Raw genomic sequence first — 24,722 nt, 5'->3', positions numbered from 1 at the left:
TTGTCAACAGGCAAGCTTCTCTCTACATCAGTCCCACCTCCTGGGGGGATGGATTAACTCCCACGCTGGGAGCGCAGCCTTACAGCAGCATCAGCTGCAGCACCCTACAGAAGGAGAAGCCCCGAGAACATGCAGGTCCTGTTACACGTGAGGGATGGAGTCAAAGCCCCCCATGCAGATGTGTTCAAAACCAGGACTGGGGTTAGCCACATCTGTAACGAAGCCAGGCCTACCTGAGAAACTTCCCCATATAGTAATGTCAACTAGGGAGAAGTTTTTTTCTTGGCAACATGTTTATATCAGAAAGAGCCCCAGTGTAGACAAAATTAAATGGGCAAAGAAGTGCTTTGGGCAGTATAGCACATGTTGCTCGTCAGTAGGCCATACCCATAAACGCACTTTTTGGCCAATATAACTGTGCCTACACTAGGAGGGGTTTGCCAGGGTAGCTATACTAGCAAACCCTTTCTAAGGTAGACTTGACTCAAGTGCATAAGGTACTTTTCAATTCTCTAAACACTGATGCTCTTTCCCCATATTTATGAACAAAACACACATGATCATTTTTTTTCTTTAAAAATACACCTTTGGAAAATTACCGTTAAAGATTTATTGCAGTAATACAATAAAATTTAGATAAAACATTTGTGTTTCATTACACCAGTTTGGAAGCTGCAGAGGAAGGCACAGCTTTTCAAAAATGACTAGTGATTTTTAGATGCCCAGCTTGAGACACCTGAAAGGGGCCTGTTTTCAGCTGATGGGTTCTCAGCCCTGTCCCTGAAAATCTTGGGTTGGGCACTTAAGATCACTAGTTGCTTTCAAAAATCATGGCCTAAGTGGAAATTCCTGCATTCATGGTACCATAAATCATTTAATAAATTCTCCATTGGCTGCCTTCAAATAGAATATGCATAATTGAAGGGGGTTTTCCCCCTCACAACCCCTGGGAAAAACAAACAAAATCTATAAACTAATCCAGTCAAGTGCACTCAAGGTTTGGACACAAACCATCCCACTCCCGTCACTACACACGTGCAAACCACTTTTTTTTCTTTTTTTTTTTTTTTAAGAAAAAAATTCTGTATTCTGTTACAAAAGCATTTCTTGAAAAGATATTATGTCCCATCTCATTGCAACAATCTTTTGGTGCCTCTGCGCGCGTTGAGTGAAATGACATGTTTGCAAAGAAATTATTTCAAAATACGGAAAACACGATGTTTATGACGGTCTATGGCTTAAAGATTTTTTGTGAAGTACCTAATTAATTTTAGTGTATAAAACTGAATGATGGTTCTTGCGTTTACATGAAAAAAGTTGTAATAAGTAGCACATAAAACAGGGGTAGAAATGTGTACGTAAAAGGATATTTACATGGTGGGGTCCAGTGCAAAATAAATGGAGAACCGAGTAATATCAGAGGTGACACGAAGAGCCCAAAATACAGTACTTGTGAGCACGTGCTGGTTGCTCACACACACCAAGGGATCTGATCAGCTGCAACTAGTAAAGTGCCTTTACTTAACACAGTAACGGAATCCTAGCTTCCCCCAGCCTTAGACAGAGTTCCAGTCTTATCCTCAGTAGGAGTCTCTAGGGACCTGGCAGTCTTAATTCAGACTATATTAGACCAGGATTCTTGACGATTCTCCTATTAACTCAACCGTTCCCTTTCCCAGAATGAACCCCAGTCTTGGGTTTCAACTAAAGCAGTTGTATGGATAGAGGGAAATCCCATCTAAAAGTTTACGTTCCAACATTACAGATTTAAGGGTCTTTGGTTTAAAAAAAAAAAATCCCCCAAAGTCAGAAAATAAGAAAAAATTAAAGGAAATCCATATCTCCGAAGGCTTCCTTGTCACAGCCTCATTCCTGAGGCCACGTAGAAAAAGCTGCCATACAAAAGAGGGAAAAGGGAGAGAGAAGAGCTTGTGATTGGTGCGCTTCACTAAAAAAAGCCCATCACTGTGTGTAAATCTGCCTGGACTCGGGGGCAGAGAAGTATTACAAGTTGCCCTTCTTCCAGCACTCCTTGCTGAAGTTATGTGAGCCAGCACTCAGGAAGTCATACGCCTCATTCTTCTAGTTAGAAGAAAAATCACTACAGAGGGAAAGGAAGAGTGAGGTGAGCAAGCCCCAGAGCCAATATCTGACAAGTGCACACGCACCCAGAGATGACGAAGTAATCCCACATAAGCATTAGCTCATTGCAATCTACCACCACCTGTTTGTACAGGAACAGACGTGTCACCATAAGAGAACAATAAGGTAGAATGGCTGAGATCTTCCATTTGAGGGGAGTGGGAGGGGGACATGTGTTTATGCCATTTACCCCATGATGAAGTAAAATCAGCTCAGCTGGATAAAAGGTAAATCATGTGTTTCTGAAGCCTCACTGAGAAAAACATTTGTAAGCAAAGTAATACGCATCTGCAAGGCAGGAGGCTGCAGGGGGGCGCTTGCTAATGAAAGCGTCTGCCTGCACCACATCTTCCGGGGTTTTTCAGACAGGCTGACTGCGCCATAAGCATTTCTGCAGTGAAATGGACTTCTCAGTATTTAGGGAGCAAGAAACCCCCCTCTCCCCCCCCACTATAAACACAAAATAAAACAGCTTTTCAAATGCATGTAGTGTGGAGAACACACAACTTCATTAAACTCGCTTGAAGTGAAAACGGAGACCATAGAGATGTAATGGATGGATATTATTGCAGCAATGTCATCCTTCTGTATTGGCGAATGTGGGTCCAGTTAAGAGAACGTCCAGTGTTTCTTTGGTGCGGGGGTGTTAATAGTAAAAACCCGGGGTGCTTTGAACAGGACAACATGAAACTTTTAGGCAACCTGCTCATGAAAACAGCATGAAATGAACCAGTTTTCTACCCCAAGAGCGTAACCCAGAACCCCATTTTTAAAAAAAGCAATCAGCGTCGTAAGTCACCATCCATGCTGCTTTCTCTTAAAAATATGGCAACAAAGATGAAAAACCACATTAAAAATGTTCATATCCTGAATGAACAAACAATGATTTCGAAATGTACAGTTGTGCTGTAAGTTTTCTATGCATTATGTGACCCAGAGCTAAACACACACGAACAAAACTCTGTAGGGAGTTTAACCAAATGTGAATCGTGTGTGTTTGCACCACTGTCCAGTCTGAATTATTAGCAGCTTTCTCCCCATCCTTGCCCCTGATCCGAGTATTCCAAACTTCCTCCTCCAGGAAGTAAAAATCTGGACACTGCTGCAGGGCCCTTTTTCTTCACTATTCAACAATGCAGACAGAATTCAGAGACAGCAAGTGCCCTCATGGAATAAGTCAGAAGCGTAGGTCTAGCTAATTTACAAAACGTCACCGTCACAGTCATCTTGAGTAAATAAAAAGGTTCTTCCGGTTTACAAAATTAAAGTCTGACCTCTTGCATTCCAGGCACTACTTAACTCAACATGTAAGGGTTACTACAGCATTGGCGGGGGAGGGATTCCTTCCGCAAGGCCTATGATCCTTCCCACGTGCTCATTAACGGTGTCCAGTGTATGCCTTGAACCAGGACGTCACGGAGGCTGCAGCAGAAGAGATCATTCCACCTGCACTGCTGCTGGCGATCGGCGGGGAGGCCTGAGTGCTCTGACTCTGTAACATCTCTACCGGCTGAGAGGGGATGTCGCAGAATCTAGGGCTTGGCAGATTCTCCCAGTCCGTCCCTAGGTCAGTCTCTTCATCGCTGACGTGCTCGTCTCCACTCTCATCCGTTTCACCAGCAGCACCGGGATCCACAAACTCCATGGAGTCTTCGAGATCAGCACTTATTTCAAATGGCCCAGACCTGTGAACACATCGACACAATCCCATCAGCCCCCACAGTGGAAAACAGCAGAGGAATACACCTTGGGTACATTGGGAAGCAGATGAAGGCCAAGTAAGAGTGTAAATCAGCTATATTACGTGGTTACCATGTCTCTATTAGTTGGCTGAGAGAAATACTCAGTGATGACAGCATATGCTGAGGAAATGGTGAGTGATATTGAAGTTTTGGTCTACAGAGCAACGAAGAGGGAGGAATTTCTAACAGTGCTCTGCTTTGGACTTTGAAATATTAAAAAAGCCGCAGAGAAATTATTCACTGACAGCCATGATGGTGGAAGTCTCTGACTGCTACAGAACAGCTGGTTTTAATTTTTAAAGCTAGCTCAGTATAAAATTCAATATACTAGGATGTGTCCAATATGAAATTACCCACTGTAGATCTCCACCATGTACAAGATCCAGGACAAACTCATAGGTGGAACTCAGGAGCCCGTACTTGTAAATGTATTTGCTCAGTCTGATTGTATTGTTCCGTGATGCCACGCAAGAAGCATGGGTTGATTTTCTGCCCCCATCTTGACCTGAGAAGACCAGGAATGGCCCTCTAACTCCTATCTCCTTCCTGGTGTGCACAGGGCATCGAACAGCACAGGTACCCTTAACCCTGGCATTTCCAAATTTTAAGTCTTCACAACCTTAATGTTCTTTTAATGTAGTTTCTTTTAAACATAAATTTCCTGGATTTTTAGAAACCCAAACTGAAAAAAAAAAAATACAAATTCCATCATCATGTGGAAGCATGTTGACTCCCACATGGCTCATCAGCAAGGTTACACCTCTTGATCTTTTTTTTTTTGATAAGCTAAACAGATTGATCTCTTTATGTCTCTCATTGTAAGGCATTTTCTAAAGCCTTCAGATAATTTTTTCGCTCTTTTCTGCACTCTCTCCAATTCTACAACATCTTTTTTAAAAGATGGACAGAATTCTCTGACATACAGGTCCCCAAATGCTATCCTCCCCCATTTCCACACTGGAACCATCTTGATTGCCACAAAGGAACTCCTCTGGTTTGCTGGGTCAGCACCTTCCACAGCTGCAGTGAAGAAGCAGGATCAGCCCCTCATAGCGATACTAACCATGACGATAAGTTAAACCTTTAGAATTTAAAAATAAATTCTACATTATGGAGACAAGACACAAACGTTCCATCTATTTACCTGCCCAAGTTTTCAGTGTCTGGACTGACCAGGTACATCAGGTTCCTGAGTGTATGTAGTGGATGCAATAAATCTAAATTTACATGCTAGAAAAATGGAGAAAGAGGAAAAATAGTAGTTACTGGAGGATCCTTATAACTTCAGTTATTTTAAAATATGTTCAAAGAATCTAAATATGTATTCACCAGACCTGAGAAAAACAAAGATAAAGGATATTGGCATTCAGCTTCTTCACTGCCCGAGTAAACTTCCGCCTGCTGAGGTTCTCGCTACAGAACTCGCTGTTAAAAAAAGAAAAACAAACACACACACACACAGAAAAGCTGTTGATACTGTCTTGAGCCAGTAACTTGATCTTTATTTCAGAGCACTCTGTTGGCTTATCACCATATGCTTACAGATAAACACCCCCATGTTAAACATTTGTTTAAATCCATCATAGCACCAGTGTCTAGAGCATTTGTGAGAACACATATCCTCACCTTGCAAGCTCACTAATTTTTACCAGACAACACCCATTTGGGGCCAGATTCTGCCCATCTTATTCCCATGAATAATGCCATTAGCTTCAATAGAAGTAAGTTAGGAGCACAGAAAGGCCCATTAGGGCCAGAGAGTTTCTCTTAGCAGTCTAAACTTCTAGCTTTAAATACTGAAAAAGTCTCTGTAGCTTTTGGTTCAGACCTCTGCAGGGTTGACAGAGCCATCCCCAACCTAGGTAGATAAACTGAGCTCCATACAGTCTGGTGGATTTGGAGCCCATCTGCTCTGCACAGACGTTAAAGACTCAATGGCACTTTTGAAAAAATTTGGAGTTTGCATAGTGCTTCCCACTGGTTTGGCTCCTCACCCCAGAGATGGCTGCACTGTAGTGGTGCAGTGCGTATTATAGAGCTCCACACTTCAGCCCTTTCTCAACATGACTAGTACTGAGTCACATGACTAAGTTGTCGAACTGGGCCACAGAACTGAAGCTCTGTGGGTTCCTTTAGGATGAGAGGCGCTCTATTAATCCTAGGTCATACTGCGTTCCTAAATTGAGGTCACTGAATGTTTGTAGTGAAAAACAACAAATCTGACCTATGCTGAAAACTCTGGGCTCTCAAAAACATATTAACTGGACTTCAAGCCCCTATTTGCCCTCCCAAAGACAAGTAAGTTGCACAAAAACGTAAATCCATTACAAACCAGCCAGCCCAGGTAACAGCTTCTTGTAGGTTATGCTCACAGAACAAGAGCGAACTAAAGTCAGCTCAAAATTGGTCTGTCATTCAGCTTCTTAAAAATGTGGAACCACTTGCCTGTTACACAACTTCTTGGGAAGATTTACATCAAGTATATGAGACAAAATGTTAACGAGTTGAGTTGCATAGCACAATGCAGCACTGATGGTATAGGCAGGATTATTATGCTCCATATCTAAAAGAAATAAAGAAATCACTCCATTATGGCTTTAATCATATCCAGGTTGATCTGTTAATGAAACAGACCCAAGACAGCATCATTTATCAGTATTCAGAACCTTGGGAATCCAATACTCAGTCACAACAAGGCTGGGAGAAGTTAGTAGAAAACAGTAATTCTTGGAATATTTGTTACATTTGCTTTACAGCATGTAAACCATGTTAACAACAACTGACATTGTTTTTGTTCTACTACACTTCTGTATTATATATCTCACTAGCGTCTCCCCACCAGAAGAGAATTACAAAGATTTGATCCCTTGATGAGCAATCCTTCATCTCCTTAGGACTATGGTGAAATGGCTCATTTGCAGCTACAAAGCTGCACAAAACCATCTGGGGAGGTCTCAGTCCTGAAGTGCCTTCTGCTGGCCGCACAACTTACAGTTCTGCAGACTGAGCCAGATCACGGAGAAAGTCAATAAAACTTTGCTTCTTACCTGGTCCTTGTGTAGTTTTTTTCTCTTCCACCCAGTTGTAATACGCTGAATAGTCTCCATTATTAGGAAGACTTATCCAAGGCCCTGCAATGCTGATGCTGGTGTCCCCATTGTGGTCATCACACACCCATCTCCCAGAGAGATACGTAGTTCTCCTGGCTTCTGCAAGCTTGCTCACAGTGCTAGAGGTCATGGCATTGTCACTCTCAGAAGAAACATCTGCAGGGTCTCTGAAAAAAACACATTGTTACCCAGGGTTTTTAGAGCTCTTTAATACAGGCAATGGGTTTGGCAGCCATTTAATCACATATAAAGGACAGCAAAATTCCTGAAACAATAACCTGCAAAAATCTCTGCTCCCAGGATAACTGTTCTTTGCATCTTCTGATCAACAGTCCCAGTTTTTTATTTAAATCTTCCAGTATATGTTTTATTTGATGGGTCTATAAAGTTTCCTTTTACATAGTTTCAACTTTCCGTATTTTGTTCAATGTATCCACTGTAACAAACGCAGTCAAACTCTTTGGGTGAATATGTGAACTTGAAGCGGCTAGCTTTGCAAAGGCTGTACAGGGGATTCCCCAGCCCAGCCCATGACTCTAGTTCAGCATGTCACTTAAATACATGCCAGACCAACTACATGAGTCCTCTCACTGATTTCAGTGGAACTATTCATGTCCTTTGGGCACATGCTTAAATACCTTGCTGAATTGGGGCCTACATGATGACTTCTTACTAAGGGGCAAAAGGTTCATAACTGGACAAGTACTGAAATATATAATAAGCTGTTTTGGAAAAGAAAAGTTTAGAATGTAATGTTAGAAAACAGTATTAAAATTAAGTGTACAATCCACTTACTATTTATGTCCCTGTGACGCATGGCTAGAAAGGGTTAAACATCCTGCAAAATAAATAACCCTCAAAAGACATGTGGGGAGATAATGTTTGTGTTTTTGCATATTTACATATGTATGAGTAGGATGGACAATGTAATCAACAGTCCCCAGTCTATGCTGTATTCTGATAATTCAGAGGTCAAAAGAACATCCTATCATGTAAATGAATTGTAAACACAGGATATCTCAGTATTCATCTCTCTTTGAAATGTACTGTGAATGGTGGAGGAACGAGCAAATGGTCTTATGTTAATTCGTATAGCTAAGTACCGGTGACGGACCTAATTAACTTTTGTTCCCTGAGGAATTCCAACTTGTCAAAAAAGACTTGAAATTGTATAAAAGATCCTTGGGTCCTGATTCTGTCATCTCAGATCTGCTTAGACTTCATCGGGGGAAGTTTGAGTCGCAAGACTGAGGTCCCAGTTGTGCTGATACGCCCTGAATATGAGATTTGGACATTGGACTATGACCTATGAACTGAATGCTAAAGGAACTTTTTGCAACTACGAAGCTCACCATCTCTGCTATGAATCTGCACCTCAGTGAACTGAACTCATGTCTGTCTGTATATTGATCTTTTAACCAGACTCTCTCTCTTTTGTTTTTTAATAAATTTTAGTTTAGTTAATAGGAATTGGCAGTAGCGTGTATTTGGGTAAGATCTGAAACATTCATTAACCGGGGAGGTGACGTGTCCGATCCTTTGGGATTGGTGGAACCTTTTCTTTTATATGATGAAATAAGATTTACAGAAATTTTCATCAAATTTGACATGGGTACCTGGATGGAGGCCTGAGGCTGGATCACTTTAAGGGAACTGTGTTGTCTGGACTTCTGAGTAGCCAGTGAGGTAATGAAGCTGTTTTATGCTGGCTTGGTAAATCTAGGTATCGGAATATCCACTAGCTTTATGGGGATTGTCTACCCCATTCTAAGCAGTTCACCCTAATTGAGTGACCACAGCTGGCTCCCCCCTAGGACCCCGGTCACAGTCCCCAGTATGCCAGTTTGCTTGATTATGCCACAAGATACAGACAAATACTTAGAAAGCAAATCTATCAACTCGTGTTCAGTTTTCTGTCCTAAAAAAATTTCTGTATTCCATACCTCATGCCAGTCTTCACTTCCTCAATGGGAAAAATGACAGACGTTAGCTCCAGGATATGTGACCGTCGAAGATTTGCCAAGTGTTCGTGTTGGCTTCTCAAATCGTAATTCTTTTTCTCCACCAGGTCTCCGAGCTTGCGGTTATGTCTCTGGATCTTCTCTTTCTTCTCCTGATGCCTCTGAGCCCTGCGGTAAAGCTTCTGATTCTCATCTTTAATTCTGAGAAGCCCCTCTGAGCCTATGAGAATAACAGCAGGTGTTATCCTTGGAAAATGAATGATGTAATGTAGCTCACATGGAGGGCGAGTCATAGAGTTTAAGGCCAGAAGGTGCCACCCAATCATCTTGTCTGACTTCCTGTAGATCACAGGCCACCAACACCACCCAGCACCAGTACACTAACCGAAATTACACCAAAATATTATAGCCCTCCCGAGACTGAACTATTATTTGTCACAGGCAAAGAATAGGAGGGACTGAGGTGCACCAGTGTCTGCAGATCCTGCAAGGAATTGATTAAGTGAGATACACCCAGATAATCCCAGCACGTGACCCATGCTCCATGCTGCAGAGGAAGGAGAAAAATTCCTAAAGTCACTGCCAATCTCAGCTGGGGGGAAAATTCCTTCCTGGGCCTACATATGATGATCAGTTAGACCTTGGGCATGTGAGCAAGAACCAGCCAGCCAAGCACATGAGAGTGTGTGTGCTTGGTGTTACCTTAGAGCACTGGTCTACACCATCCAATGTCCCAAAACCCCCCAGAATACACAGGGGCAAGGGGATCCTGTGACGGTGCCCCCCATAAGGCTTTATGGAAATATGCTTATGAATATATATGACATAACTGGAATATGTTCTATGCTACATATGCCATGTAACATATTTATGTAAAGGTTATGATCTACTGAATCTATTAATCCTATTTGTAGGCACGTATCATTTTTGTATTCGAAGTTATGAATATTGGCCGTGTACTGCCTTGATTTCTAAATAACCTTAGTAGAGTATTTGGTCAGTTCCTGGAGAAAGGAATTCACAAAGTTAAGTGCCCAATCAAGAAGCACTTAAGGAACAATGTATCTTGAAATACTCCATTCCACATAAGAAGTCTTTCTGGAGACATTCAAGATACCATGTGGGCAATGGCTTCTGCCTGTAAAAACCGTGAGTCAGGCATGGACATATGACTTGCCCAGGTGACTCCAGAACTCCATCCTGGAGCTGGACTTTGCATAGGAGAGCAGAGGGGATCTCCACCCACAAGACAAAGTTTATTTAAGCACGGGGGAGACCCCTCCATTTTGTCTTCAGCTGGCTAAGGAGATTGCCTCTCCACCCCCAAGGATACCTGAAAGAAACTGGAACAAAGGACAGTAACTACAGGGGGTGTGAGTGCTTGCTGGACCCAGACTAGAAGGAGATCAGTCTGTAAAAGAGAGCTTATGGAACTGGTGAGGTTTTTATCTGTATTCAGTTTGATTAGACATAGACTTGCATGTTTTATTTTATTTTGCTTGGTAATTCACTTTGCTTTGTCGGTTACTACTTGGAACCACTTAAATCCTACTTTGTGTATTTAATAAAATCACTTTTTACTTATTAATTAACCCAGAGTATATATTAATACCTGGGGGGGACGGGGACACAAACAGCTGTGCATCTCTCTCTATCAGTGTTATAGAGGGCGAACAATTTATGAGTGTACCCTGTATAAGGTTTATACAGGGTAAAACGGATTTATTCAGGGTTTGGATCCCATTGGGAGTTGGGCACCTGAGTGTCAAGGACAGGAACACTTCTGTAAGCTGCTTTCAGTTAAGCCTAGAGTTGTTTGGGGACGTGGTCCAGACCTGGGTCTGGGTTTGCAGCAGGCTAGCGGGTCTGGCTCAAACCAGGCAGGGCACCGAAGTCTTAAGCTGCCAGGGCAGGAACTCAGGGGCAGAAGTAGACTTGGCACATCAGGTGGCAGTTCCCAGGGGGTTTCTGTGATCCACCCCGTCATCCCTTCCTGATATTTATAGAAAACCAGATATCTGACAGCTTATTTTTCAAATTCTTTAACAGTTCCCCCCTGCTAAGTGGTACAACCTGTCAGTGGTACAACTTTTCTGAATGTCTATAAACAACAGATTGAAATTGACACTGAGCTTCTTCTATACCTTCTGTCCAAATATTTTCTGGACTTTGAGCAGGAATGTCATGCTCTCCCAATTTAACCAACTAGCTGGTATAAACACTTCTACTTATGTAGATTAAATGTAGAAATTAGCATGACGCAGTCTCTATGCAAAAGAATAAATGGACACAAGTCTGACATCAGGAATCATAACATTCAAAAACTGGAAGGAGAACACTTCAGCCACTCTGGCCACTCAGTAAAAGATTTAAGGGTGGCAATTTTGCAACAGAAAAGCTTCAAAAATAGACACCAACGAGAAACTGCTGAGCTTGAATTAATATGCAAACTAGATACCATTAACTTGGGTTTGAATAGAGACTGGGAGTGGCTGGGTCATTACACATATTTAATCTATTTCCCTAAGTTAAGTATCCTCACACCTTCTTGTCAACTGTCTATATGGGCCATCTTGATTATCACTACAAAAGTTTTTTTTCTCCTGCTGATAATAGCTCATCTTAACTAATTAGCCTCTCACAGTTTGTATGGTAACTTCCAACTTATCTGAATGTGTGTGTGTGTGTGTGTATATATATATATATATCTTACTATATGTTCCATTCTATGCATCCGATGAAATGGGCTGTAGCTCACGAAAGCTTATGCTCTAATAAATTTGTTAGTCTGTAAGGTGCCACAAGCACTCCTGTTCTTTTTGCAAAATGAGTGTGGATCACATCTTTGTTTAGAGTTTGTGCCATCCATCTTTGCATTGGTACCTATTCTTTGACTATGCTCGCTCAGGGCATGTGGATCCCAACACAACAAGCCTTTTATTACCGCAAAGGATAGCACTGAACAATACCTTATACTGTCAAACAAACTATAACATGCTAGCATCCTCAATTACTATAGCTGCCTGTATTCAGCGTGTGAATCAGACACACCAAGCCTCAGAAACTTGGCTTCATGAACACCTGTTAACAAAATAATTCACTGCAGAAAAGAGCTTTCACAAACATATGGTGATGGAGACTTAGTGATGATTATCAAGATCTTTAAAGAAGAGGCTTCTCAGACATGTCTTAAATATTAAAGGCTTTTCCTTTAGCAAGCTAATTTAAACAATAGCCCTCAGATGACAATGAATTTCATTGTCTATGGTCTCATTAGCAACATCATCAACCAGGTTTCATTTTTTAGTAATTTGAATAATTTTGGAGACATTTCTTAGGTTTCTTGGGGAATGCTATCCTGGCGCAGGATAGTTGTTTGGTCAGGACTGAGTCCTGACATTTTATTATCATTTATGTTGCTTGTGAAGCACAGAAGATCCTGGAGTGATAATCCTGTGTGAAAAGGGACAGACTCCCTATGGTGTTTATTACTGAAATTAGCTGCCTCGTATTATTTAAAAAACTCTGTGTGTTAGAAAGATCATCAAGAAAATATCGGAACAGACCATTCGAACAGCTGACCTACAGAAAATCAGAGCACAAAACAAGCAATGAGTCCAATTTGTGGAAACTATGGAATTAATCTTCACTTTCACATCCAGCCTGGAGTGCTTTCAGCTTTACAAAATGGTGAAAAATGGACTTTTGACTGAACTGTGGGAAAACGGACTTTTTGCTCCAGCAGCGCAGAAAATCTGGATTCACCACCAATCAGACAGTTCCCTCCAAACATTCTCATGCCATCAACACAACCTCTAATAACAATTTAGACCCGACCTCTCAAACATACCTTTTAAATAATTAAAGAAAACCACACAGATGGAGAAAAAATTCCACTTTTACATATGTGCACTGCATTTTGAGAGCTACTTGACTGTTACAGGTTCTGCCTTTGTCTTGCACCACTAGAGGCAATAGTGGCATGTGAAAGAGAGAAGGAGGGGGATGTACCATTCCAACGTTGAAACAAGTTCAAAAGTTGTTAAAATTACCAGCAGTAATGACTTAAGGGGAGCATCTGACTGAGCTTGATAAGTTTATGCAGCAGATGGTGTGATGAGATTACCCACAATGACACACGGCCTATCCACACTAATCCAGCTATTAGCAAATATCTGACACCTCCTGAGTCAGGTTTATACAATCATTAAAAAGTGTCCCCCAAATTATGTCAGACTAGCATGACGTCCCATGTTTGCCCTGCCTGACCAATGTAAACACAGCCACACTAGTAACTGTCCCATAGAACACGTGTCAGGTATTTGAGCCTCCCAAGACACTTGCCATCCTGACCTCCCCTCATGGGCAGATGGTCCCCGCAGATATTTTAAAAGCTTAGGGCCTGATTTTCAGAGGGGCTGATCACCCCAGTTTATCACAGTCAACGGGTGAGACAGATGCTCAGCATCTCTGAAAATTAATGTTCATTTCTGAAAACTTGAAGAATTTCATGTTCCAAGGTCAAAACTACTTCAAATTCCTAAAGAGGCTGTGAGGACTCTCTTCCATCTGGGAGGGATTCCAAGATAGGTGCTAGATTTCATTAATAGCCCCCTGAATGAGATCCTCTGGGATCTGCGTGCAAGAATAGGTTTCAAGTTACTAACGTCGGGGTGACTATGCAAATGAGAGTATGTTAGTACAGCAGTGACTATGCGAATACGTTTTTTTAAATCTGAGCACAATCTCTGAGCTAGACATTTAGAGAAGCCTCGAGCAGACTAAAACTGAGCTGAGCACTCATAAACGTAAACAGCGTTTCACGCTGTCTCCTGAAACCTGACACACTGCAAATCTCCCATCTATGTCAAATCATTAAAATGAAAGACACAGAAGGCTAAAGCGCAGCTTTTACTCTGGCAAAATCCCCTTTGACTCCAGTGAGAGGCGTGTCACCCAAGTAAGAATTTCAGGATTTGCCTCCAAATCAGGCACCTGATGTGGGCTAACGTTCACATGAAATTTAGAGCAGCTCATGAGCTGTTTGATACTCTTTATCAAAGTGGCAATCATCAGGAGTACCAAGCTCTGGAATCAGTCATTCTTGGAGATACAGCTGAAAGACGGAATAGGTTGCTAAACATTTACTCCATTCAAGCTGTCCCAGAAGGATTTTAACATCTACTCAGCTGAATAATACGTATCTACTTTAATTAAAACCCAAATTTAAAAGTGATTAACAAAGATCACTCACTATCTCCACTTCCAATAGACCTTCCTGTATTTATCTCCCAAATAAGATCACACATCAGGTTTAAGAGGGGAGGGTTTGGCAATGCACTTTTTTCTTTTAAGCTAAAACTCAGTATTACATGGGTTGATGCTCTCTCTTCAAAGCAATACAGGTATTACAATTGGCAGATATAGAGACACTACTTACTTCTTGTCATTTCATCGTTCTCTTTGCAAATGGTTTGTTTCAGCTGCTCAATCCTCATCTTGCAAGACATTATTTTCCATCTCTGAAAAAGAACATGCAGTGATTGCATGACAAAAACGAAATTTAATCCATCAACTCGAAATTAACAACACCGACAGCTATAACTCAGAAGTACTGGGATATTTTTAACAAAGTCAGATCCCAAGAATTTCAAATAGTCTCATCTCTATACAGAAGAACGCCGTAAGAAAACAGAAGCTTCCTACAGTGAAGTCAGGCAAAATCAAAGGGATACTGACTAAATACATAACCAGAAATGATGAATACTGGTAGCTTTGAAAATTCTGTGCGTCCAAAATCAATTTAAGTTTTGTTGGGATCATGTTTTTCAGGCAGACAGTACATCATCTCCAAGTTAAAATGAAACAATAATCTGAAAGATCTAGGAATACAAAGAGTTTGAAAACTATGAAGACTTCAAATAACTCACCAGCTGATCAGTTATCCTTTTCCCTTCCATAGCCTTTAAAACACTACGGGAAAAAGATCATAACTGAAGATTAGCTGACAATCAGGATTACATGTGACAAATACAAGAGGTTAGAGAGAATGTTTTATCTAAAATTGTTGTAATCAACCAATGACAACACTACCAAGAACTAAAGTATAACTTACTGGTTTTGGAATTCACTCTGTTTGGTTTTGAGATGCTTTAACCTCTCTTTCTTGTCTAAAAACCTGTAAGAGAATAGATTATCTGTTTATTGATGTTACGAACAAAGTATTTTATACAATGAGATAATGCAAAGTATCTGAAACATTAATAAAAGAGCCCTGAAGTTTAAAAGCATCTAAATCCCCATTGTTTGTCTTAATCTCAGGAAGTCATGGCTCATGTGAAACCTTACAGAATTCTAAGAGTAGGTCTACTCTGCAATCATGAGATGCAACTGCAGCTTGTGTAGACATACCGGAGCTAGGTTTAATCTAGCTATCCAGGGTACTGCAGCAGCGAAGCTGCAGCAGCATGTGCTTCAGCATGGGTTGTACTAGCTCGCCTGGAACTCTGGGTAATTTCTTGCAGGGCTAGCCCACATTATTACCCAGGTTTCCGGACAGGATTTTACAACCCGCTCTGAAGCAAGTGCTTCAGTATGCCAGCTAGCTAGGTTAAAGCTTGCTTGGGTAGGTCTACACGAGCTGCAGTCACACCCAGTGATTGCAGTGTAGACATATCTACATATCCTAGGACACACTGTAATATAACAGAACCCATACACTGCAGAAACATCTGCTAGTTTTCCATCAAGCCCTGTCAGCATTATCCTTAATGACAACTATTCTCAAAGGTTTACAACTCAGCAATAAGTTTTGTTTAAAAACGAAACAAAACAAAAACAAAAAAAGGCATACAAATTTCAAAAACTCTCCAGTCATTTAAGATATAAATGGAACTCAAAAAGTCTTTCTGAAATTCTGAACTTAAAGCGTACCGTTTCATACAGCTTTAGTGAATTAGTTAAGCAAGTCTATTCTGATCTTAAAAGGCTATATTTGAAAAGCAAATGTTCACACCTTATGCCTACAACAACCGTGAGGACACAGAACCAACAGTTAACAGGGGAATAGCAAGAGAAATAACTAGGGGGGTTACTCTCTAGTATTCTGTTTGTGTGCAGATACTGGACTTATTCCCAGGTATCTGCTTTGGCATTGTACCCATCCTGCCCCACATCTCAACTGGGCGCCATACGCTAACATTCCAATCCAAAGATAATTCCATAGAGGATCAAAAGTTTTCATCAGGAAGGTGCAGGACTGCAATTTTTCCACCTTATTCAAAGTCCCACATTCCCCTCCCTCCCCCCTCATTTATTTTAGGGAGTCAAACTTTTGCACTGCAAGGACATCCTCTTAATAGATGTATGTGGCTCAGGCCCCCTCTCCTTCCCTCCCACTCATGATGGTATTACATTCCTCTGGCAACTTCAGCTAACACATGCAGGGAAAAGTAATATTACTAAACTCTTGGTGTAGTTTATTGTCTTTAAAGCAAGCTTATCACTTGCCTCGGCCTCCTCTCCTTCTCTCACCCCGTCACTTAGCTCCTTTCTCCTCTGGACGCCATGTCCAGCCTCCTCCTGATATACTACCTGATTGCCTCATTCCTTTCTCCCTTAGATATTCTTCTCCTGCTGGTGGTTGGCACCTTCATTCTTACTGACGTATCAAGATCTGAGGGAGGTTCCTGTTTCCTCTCCTGCCCCTCCATAGCCCTATCCCCAAACAGAAGACTAAGATGCCACCCTCTCACAGCCAGCTGGCTCGAGAGGCCTTCTTGCTCGTCTTTACACTGAAGAATCTGGACACCTGCAGAGGATTCTTGGAACAAATGGAGGAGCCAGTACCATGCATCCAGCCAGCTTTCTGTGGCCCACAGACCACAGTTTGGGAGCCATTGATTTATAGTAGAAAAGCAGTGGTCTCCTTACCAGCAACTTTTTATTAGTTTGAGAGTTGAAAAAAAAATCATGGTTACTGTTTCCAGCATTGTAGTCAGGTTTCCAAGCCTGTGACAAACCTCACCTACGCTTCACAGTGCTGCCCTGATCTAAATGTAGGCTAAGCACCCAAAGGATCAAAGACCAAGGGCAAGTTAATCCTTCACAGGTTAGAATGTTCGGATGTCTCTTGGCCTGACGACGTGGATTTGATTTGAGACACTGGAACGGTGTAAGGCTTTCTTTAAAATGCTGAGAGTTGAGAGCTCACGGATATAGTGTAACTGTGGGTTTAGACAGAGTTTATTCAGCATTCCTGCTGACAGACTCACACAGTAAAACGGCACCAGAAATATTTTTAGTCAAACAAATATGTGTTATTCTCTAAGAAAAATACAGGAGTGCTACGGAAGCTAGAGGCAGATCATGAGTTTGAGGAATGTGGTATAACTGGCATTCAACCTGCAAAACTCAGCACATTCATCCTTTCGGAACATTCCCAATCTACTAGAGATCATGAAAAATTACACAAGGGGCATTGGACTAGATTTATGTTTACCCTGGAGAAATATACAGGCTTACTGTAACTCTGACTTTTGGCTATAACCAAATGTAACTTTGCCCAAGGACACACTGCCCAGCAATCATGCATAGAGGGCTTATGGCAATTCTGTATTTCTATAACTAAATTAACAGGTGATGGAAAAAAGGAAAACAGTGCTGGAAATCTGACAAAACTAATTGCAAGAATCATGTGTTTCACTTTCGGGAAAATGAAGACAAATTGTTATGTATTTGGAACTAACTTCAGAGGGGAACTAAAAATAGGAGGGGAATGAACAAAATGTAAGGCAGCAAAAATTGTAGACTACCACACACACTCCATCAGTAGTGTCAAGGAGCTCACACAGATTTATTTAGCAGGTTTCTTCAAAACACAAAGTGCCATCCCTTTAATATGTTCCTAATTTTAATATATATATATATATATACACACACACACACACACACACACACACACCATTTTAGTTTAAAAGGAAACAAGTGTAACTTTGAATGAACAGTTATAGATATTCCTATTACATATAACTGAGACGATGTAGAATATATAAAGTTGTACACCAAATCTATAAGCAAATGAAGGTTTCTCTAGCTTCAAGTACCAACAGACACGTCTCTCTAAGTATAAGTTCCTCTGAATTATTTCTCTAGCGTCAGCAATCATTAGAAAGAAACAACTGGAAAAGATCACTGACCTCACACTTGGTAAGGCAACTCACATCTTTTCATGTATTTATACCTGCTCCTGTATTTTCCACTCCACGCATCTGATGAAGTGGGTTCTAGCCCACGAAAGCATAGGCCCAAATAAATTTGTTAGTCTCTAAGGTGCCACAAGGACTCTTTGTTGTTTTTACTTATTAATTGGTAAGTGCTCAACAGCAATGACAAAAGTGGGAATTGATAGAGATAGCTGTCATTGTATCCATTTGTTATACTAAAAACCTACACATTTTATGAATATTGTGTACATCTGATTGTATCCCTCTTCATGTCACTTTTCTTCAGGGCAAGGAAGATATTTTTGTTTGTATTTGTATGGTGCCTAGCACAATAACACTCTGACCCTGATTGGCACCCACAGCTATGACAGGCCCTGATCCTATATGCACACACATATATACTTAACTTTGTGTGTGCAAGTAGTCCCACTGAAATGTGTAAAGTTAAGGATGTGCAGGTTTACAGGATTGGGGCCTAAAGTATTAAATAAATAATTAATAGACTTTTTACACTTACTGAATTCCTTAATTATACCACTAACTTCTGAGGTGGACAAAATTTAGTTCTTTACCTTTACCTCAACTCCTGGGAAATGTACTCTCCTCTTGTTGCATGCATCCTGGAGGAAGACTATACCTACCAAGTCCATATTTAATGTGAGAAAAGGAAAAAGCTTTTTTTGTCCCAGTCAAAAAATGTAATTGCAAATTTTCATTACATTTCAGTTTTTGTATTTTCGACCAGAGCCTGTAAGTTTCCAGGAAATAGCAAATGAATACCTGCAGCATCACTGTCATAAGAGAATTTTTTTTTAAAAACAAACAAACATTACCCTTATTCTTTCCAAGTCAGGTAAAGATAGATTATTTGACAAACTGGCAAACAAGCATTCTAGGCTGGCAAATAGTAATGGTGTCAAATAGTGTAAAATGAAAGGTCTCTTTTGCCGGAAAGCAATGATCATTTAGTTTCCAAAACAACAGTCAGTTGCTTGACTTGTCAACTGATTAAAGGAACAGTATTTTGAATACAAGTACAGTATGAACATTGACTGCCAGACCAGGATGGAAGAATTGCCCATCTACTTGAGCTTCCTCCTTCTAACCATGGAACAGAGCGCGTGCGTCCCGACCAGGCCCTGCTACGCAAGATCTCCGATCAACGGCGCTGGGACACACCGTCACCTGGAGTGGAGCACCCACAGGGACAGCACTTGAAGAACACTCATTAATTCCAAACATGCACTGTATCTCACCATAAATAAGGCAGTGAGTTTGTCACGGAGGTCACGGATTCTGAGACTTTCCAGGACATCCGTGATTTCTGCAGCGGCCGGTGCGGCTGGCCAGGGGGTTGCCTGAGGAGCTTGAGCAGCCCCTGGGCCAGTCGCACTGGCCCCTGCTGGGGCAGTCTCGGGCCACCCCAGAAGGAATTTGGGTGCGTGTGGGAGGGGGCTCAGGGCTAGGGGTTTGGGCGAGGGTGTGGGCTCTGGTTGGCGCTTACCTTGGGAGGCTCCCCGAAAGCAGTGACATGTCCCTCCCTCTCAGCTCCGGTGCTGCCTCCACCTGCAGGCGTACTTGTATATAGTAGAGGTGATGGAAAGGTCACAGGCTGTGAATTTTTGTTTACTGCCTGTGATCTGTCCAGGACTTTTACTAAACATACCCTTGACTAAAACATAGCCTTAACCATTAACCAGGACTTACAGAAAGTGTACTTGCTTAAGACACCCAAGTTAATTCTTGGCTTTGGCATTTGTCATGTGTAAACAGCATTGCAAAGTTTTCTGATTGACAGGTCTGGTTAACTTCCAGAAAAATTAATCATCCATGCTCAAATGTAAGGATGTTGGCATGGATTTCAAACATGCCAAGATGCCCTATATGAATAATGGAAAGAAGGATGTTGGTGTTTATATTACTGGAGGACTTCCGGACACATCAGTCTTAATTATAATTGCACTTCAGTAATTAACTTAAATAGAGCTTTAGTCTCACACTCAAAATTAGGTACGACAGTTCCTATCAAGGATAAGCATTATCTTCCAGTGTGAGCTACCATTATATGTAATTTTTGCCAGACATATGAACAACTTCAATCCTATTATAGTTTAAACAATTAGTGTATAATATTCTCCAGCACTAAGCAGTCTAAAAATGATATGAACCTCAGTGCTGGAATATGAAAAGTGACTAATAGCTTATAATGCTAAATACTCTAGAGTACAAGAAAACTAATAATAAAAATTCCAGTCTGGAATGAATAGTGATACATTTATTTTTAACTTCTACCCCTCCAGCCCTTCCCCCCCCCCAAAATCCCGCACTGATGTGTTTAATCAGTACAAACAGGGGGACCAATCCTACTCCAGTTGAAAAGAATAAGTGTCACCAACTTCACTAAAAGCAGGTCTGGATCTCGTATGAAATACACTTCTCCTCTCTCTCTCTCTCTCGTTACATGGGTAATCTTGAAGTTGAATTACCCAGGTCATGCATAGGACTGATAGGAGGATCAAGGCAAGGGCCAGCTGTGTGTCTTGTATGACACTGAACAAATTGCTGGCGCTAAACTAATCTAGGCACTACTGCCATACAGATAAATTAATAACTAATAATAATAAAGGCTATGGTGACCAGATAGCAAGTGTGAAAGATCAGAACAGGAGGTGGGGGGCAACAGGCGCCTATAGAAAAAAAGCTCCAAGTATTGGGACATCGGGTCACGCTAAAAAAGGGACACAACTTGAAATCTAGTCAATTAAAAAAAAACAAGTTAAAAGTACTTCCAATGGCTGCACTGCTCCAGAGTATCTCTGCCCATTTATGGTGATCACATTTTTAGAAATCCTTCTCCCCTCATCCCATTACTGTGTGAAAGACTCACACAAACAGCAAAAACTGAAAAGAGGAAACAATGAAAGAAACGATCCACAAAATGCTCTCAATTTCAGAAACTAAAATAAAGACTACTTTTCTAGAAGATTTCAGTTAGTCACCTTAGGTGTTACTTGTAACAACAGTAGGTACAACTTTTCAGACAGAAAAGTGATTTTTTGCAGTTGATGGTGTCCCGCTAATCTTACAATAAAAAAAGAATGACAAGAAACACAAGAATTATTAAGTTACGTTCATACTATTCAGTCTCCTGCTACAGAGATGAATTCACATTAATTCTAGGTAATGGATTAAAAAGAAGCTGTTGTATTGTGGGGATAGCTCAGTGGTTTGAGCATTGGCCTGCTAAACCCAGGGTTGTAAGTTCAATCCTTGAGGGAGCCATTTACGGATCTGGGACAAAAATTGAGGATTGGTCCTGCTTTGAGCAGGGGGTTGGACTAGATGATCTCCTGAGGTCCCTTCCAACCCTGATATTCTATGATTCTATGATTCTATTGTGGCCTATGGCTACACAATACTGGATTGTGAACTCAGTGTTTGTGTAAACAAACTGGATTTATCTAAAGGACAGCTGCCACTCAGAACCTTGTGCACAGCAGTGAAACTCAAGAGTCATGCTGGTGCCTGGTAAAGCTACAAGCAGCCACAGACACAGAAACTGGAGGTATTCAGAGGGGAAGACAGCCCCCAAAACAGAGGCTGCTAGAGGAGTAGAGTAGTGGAGACCTCTCTACTGATGTAAACAGAAGGCAGCGAGAGAGAAGACAAAACTCCTCCTCACTTCCAGCAGTTGGAAGGACATAGCTCAAATTTATAAGCCTCTTTCTCACCAAAGATGAATAAGGAAGATGGAACTTCCAAGTAAGATCCAGAGAGAGCATTATGGCAGAAATCTCAGCACCCATCATATCACATGGGAATGGAAAGGACAGCTGGGCTTTTCATCAAAGCATTGGCTCTGGAATATCCAAAAGGGCGCCCACACCTTTGTTTTTTCATAGCCACTTCCAAAGAGACTGGTATCCGACAAACCTCTCAAGCCGTAGCAATTATGGAAGGACAGCAATCACTCTGTACTAAAGGCTGCAGCTGAGTTTCCTGGTCTTGGTCAAACTCTTGATGCTAGAAAAAGGACAGAAGCCCCCAAATGCCCATTTAAGTTCCAAACTATCGAAATGAGATTATCACAGAAGCTGTGGGTAACCCCTAACACAGCCTTAAGCAAACGTTAGTTTCCATTTATTTTGGGAAGGCTAAAATATAGTCAATTTGTATTCTATGACACTAATAAGAGCAGAGATCAGACTAAAGCCCCAGTCCTGCAAGATGGTTAACATGGGGCTCCCTATACCCACACATACTCCACAGAATTCATTATGACTAAGTGGCATATGGGTTCCATTAAATGGATCAGTTTGCAGACCAGGCCATAAATGGACTTTCTACATTTAAGTTATATTGGAGAAATGGTCACTTTTAGCTACATGAAAGGTCCAGCATATGATTATGCACTAGTACAAATCTGCGTGAGACAATATCTATAGAACATTTTTTATACTTAAAAAGTCAGTAAAACATCCTGAGTGAAGTGGCAAGCGGTGACATGAATGTGATTTCAAGATCAGTCGGCTAAGAGATGCTAATTTCCTTGACCAATCTTAAACCAAATGTACTTGGTATCTTTCAGCCAAAAGTAAAGACCCAAGCATACAAACCTGTTCCCGACCTTCCCAAAATAGTTCAAGAAATCACACACAGCAGCTGCTAATGATGCCTCAGCTAAAGGACTATAAATATGGTAAGAACATATAAGCCAAAAATTGGGACAATTCTGGCCAAAGATGAATGAGGAAGATGGCACTTCCAAGTAAGGTCCAGAGACAGACAGTGCTGTGCAGACTATTTATCTGGAATCTCAGATGGTCATCTTGCAGCAGGTAAGATGCCTCAATAGTTGAAAATATATTATGGAAGTGCATAGTTAAACCAGAACATTGTTTGTAGCCTTAATACTTATTCAAATAACCTTCCCATCCATCCAGCTCTTAGCAGGAAGGAACTATTGGGTCTGAATTTTTTATTAAGTGAACAATATAATATTCGGACAATTTTAAAACATGTAAGATCAGAACTGTTTCTATGGAAAGGAATAAATATAAGGTTTTCAATCAAAACAAGGTGTCTGATTTTAGGAGTTTACTGTAGAATTTTGAAAATCCATACATATGTGCATTTTAAATAGGCCACTACACTTTTGTTTCCCGCTCTGAATATTTTAAAATATATTTCCATTTGTCTTAGTTATGCAGGGGTATGGCATGTCATTTGTTATCGGATGCATGTGTTGACACACCTTTCACAATCTCCCCAGCCCGCGGAAGAAGGGAACGCAAGACCCCTGACACAGCCCCATCTCCTGGCAATCCCTCCCACTACACCCCCCCCCCCCACAATCTCCTGGTTGGGGGAAGGAAGCTCAAGATCCCAGCTGGCGTGGAAGCTGAAGAGCCCCCAGACCCCCCAATCTTTCCAGCTGGGTGAGGAACAACTCAATGCCCTCCAACCCTGTCTATTGACCAGGAGGGAGATCAGACCCCCCGCCTGCCCATCGCCCCTGGCTGGGAAGGGAGACTCAGGACCCCCCCCCCCATATCTCCCGGGCCCGGAGGGGGGGGGGAGCTCAGGACCCCCCCCCCCATATCTCCCGGGCCCGGAGGGGGGGGGGGAGCTCAGGACCCCCCCCCCCATATCTCCCGGGCCCGGAGGGGGGGGGGAGCTCAGGACCCCCCCCCCCCATATCTCCCGGGCCCGGAGGGGGGGGGAGCTCAGGACCCCCCCCCCCCCATATCTCCCGGGCCCGGAGGGGGGGGGGAGCTCAGGACCCCCCCACCCCATATCTCCCGGGCCCGGAGGGGGGGGGGGAGCTCAGGACCCCCCCACCCCATATCTCCCGGGCCCGGAGGGGGGGGGGGAGCTCAGGACCCCCCCACCCCATATCTCCCGGGCCCGGAGGGGGGGGGGGAGCTCAGGACCCCCCCACCCCATATCTCCCGGGCCCGGAGGGGGGGGGGAGCTCAGGACCCCCCCACCCCATATCTCCCGGGCCCGGAGGGGGGGGGAAGCTCAGGACCCCCCCACCCCATATCTCCCGGGCCCGGAGGGGGGGGGTAGCTCAGGACCCCTCCCCGTCCATCGCCCCGGCGAGAGCTCAGGACCCCCGGCCCCCCGATCCCGCCGCTACCTCTCGGAGTCGCGCCCGTCGAAGAAGACGAAGTCCCCGCCGCGGACGCACTTGGCGCAGGTGAGGCGGCGGCGGGTGGTGTTGCACAGCGGGCACCGCTCCACCGCCACGTACAGCCCCTCGGCGTCCTCCTCGCCCAGCGCCCCCGCCGCGGCCCCGGGCCCCCGCCAGCCCGGCTGCGGCCAGCAGCCGCTGGGAGACGCCATGACGGGCCCGCCGCGCCGCCGCTCACGTGGGACTTTGTTTTCAACCGCGGGCATGCTGGGAAAAGGGGGCGGGGACGGAGGCAGGCGGAGGGGGCGGGGCGAGGGGAGGGGGCGGGGCAGGCAGGGAGAGGGAGTGAGAGTGGGGCAAGCAGGCGGGGGACGGGGTTTGGGAGTGGGAGGGGGGAGTGGGGGAAG

General features: G+C 42.8%; 1 protein-coding gene across 1 annotated transcript; it reads right to left on the bottom strand.

The window, feature by feature from the left end:
- Nucleotides 1-569: 569 nt before the first annotated feature.
- Nucleotides 570-24,546, bottom strand: ATG14 (autophagy related 14). The gene is made up of 10 exons (XM_077819587.1): nucleotides 24,322-24,546; nucleotides 15,071-15,133; nucleotides 14,886-14,928; nucleotides 14,396-14,477; nucleotides 8,938-9,175; nucleotides 6,932-7,161; nucleotides 6,330-6,447; nucleotides 5,219-5,309; nucleotides 5,029-5,114; nucleotides 570-3,827 (listed from the first exon to the last, which is right to left on the bottom strand). The coding sequence occupies exons 1-10, from the start codon at nucleotides 24,525-24,527 to the stop codon at nucleotides 3,521-3,523; spliced, it is 1,464 nt and encodes a 487-aa protein (XP_077675713.1). The 5' UTR covers nucleotides 24,528-24,546; the 3' UTR covers nucleotides 570-3,520.
- Between the last annotated feature and the right edge of the window lie 176 nt (nucleotides 24,547-24,722).

This window comes from Eretmochelys imbricata, chromosome 6, assembly GCF_965152235.1.
Source record: "Eretmochelys imbricata isolate rEreImb1 chromosome 6, rEreImb1.hap1, whole genome shotgun sequence".
NCBI lineage: Eukaryota > Metazoa > Chordata > Testudines > Cheloniidae > Eretmochelys > Eretmochelys imbricata.
The sequence above is the reverse complement of the archived record's forward strand: the minus strand, read 5'-3'. Positions and strand labels throughout refer to the sequence as shown.

What these genes read in the sequence shown, in the direction of transcription:
- ATG14 (XM_077819587.1), bottom strand. Translation starts at nt 24,527, where the DNA reads ATGGCGTCTCCCAGCGGCTGCTGGCCGCAGCCGGGCTGGCGGGGGCCC. An exon ending in GAAGTGAAGACTGGCATGAG is followed by an intron (nt 7,162 to 8,937) that starts GTATGGAATACA and finishes TGTTTTTTTCAG; the next exon opens with AGACCCTGCAGATGTTTCTT. An exon ending in AAAAACTACACAAGGACCAG is followed by an intron (nt 6,448 to 6,931) that starts GTAAGAAGCAAA and finishes TATTTCTTTTAG; the next exon opens with ATATGGAGCATAATAATCCT.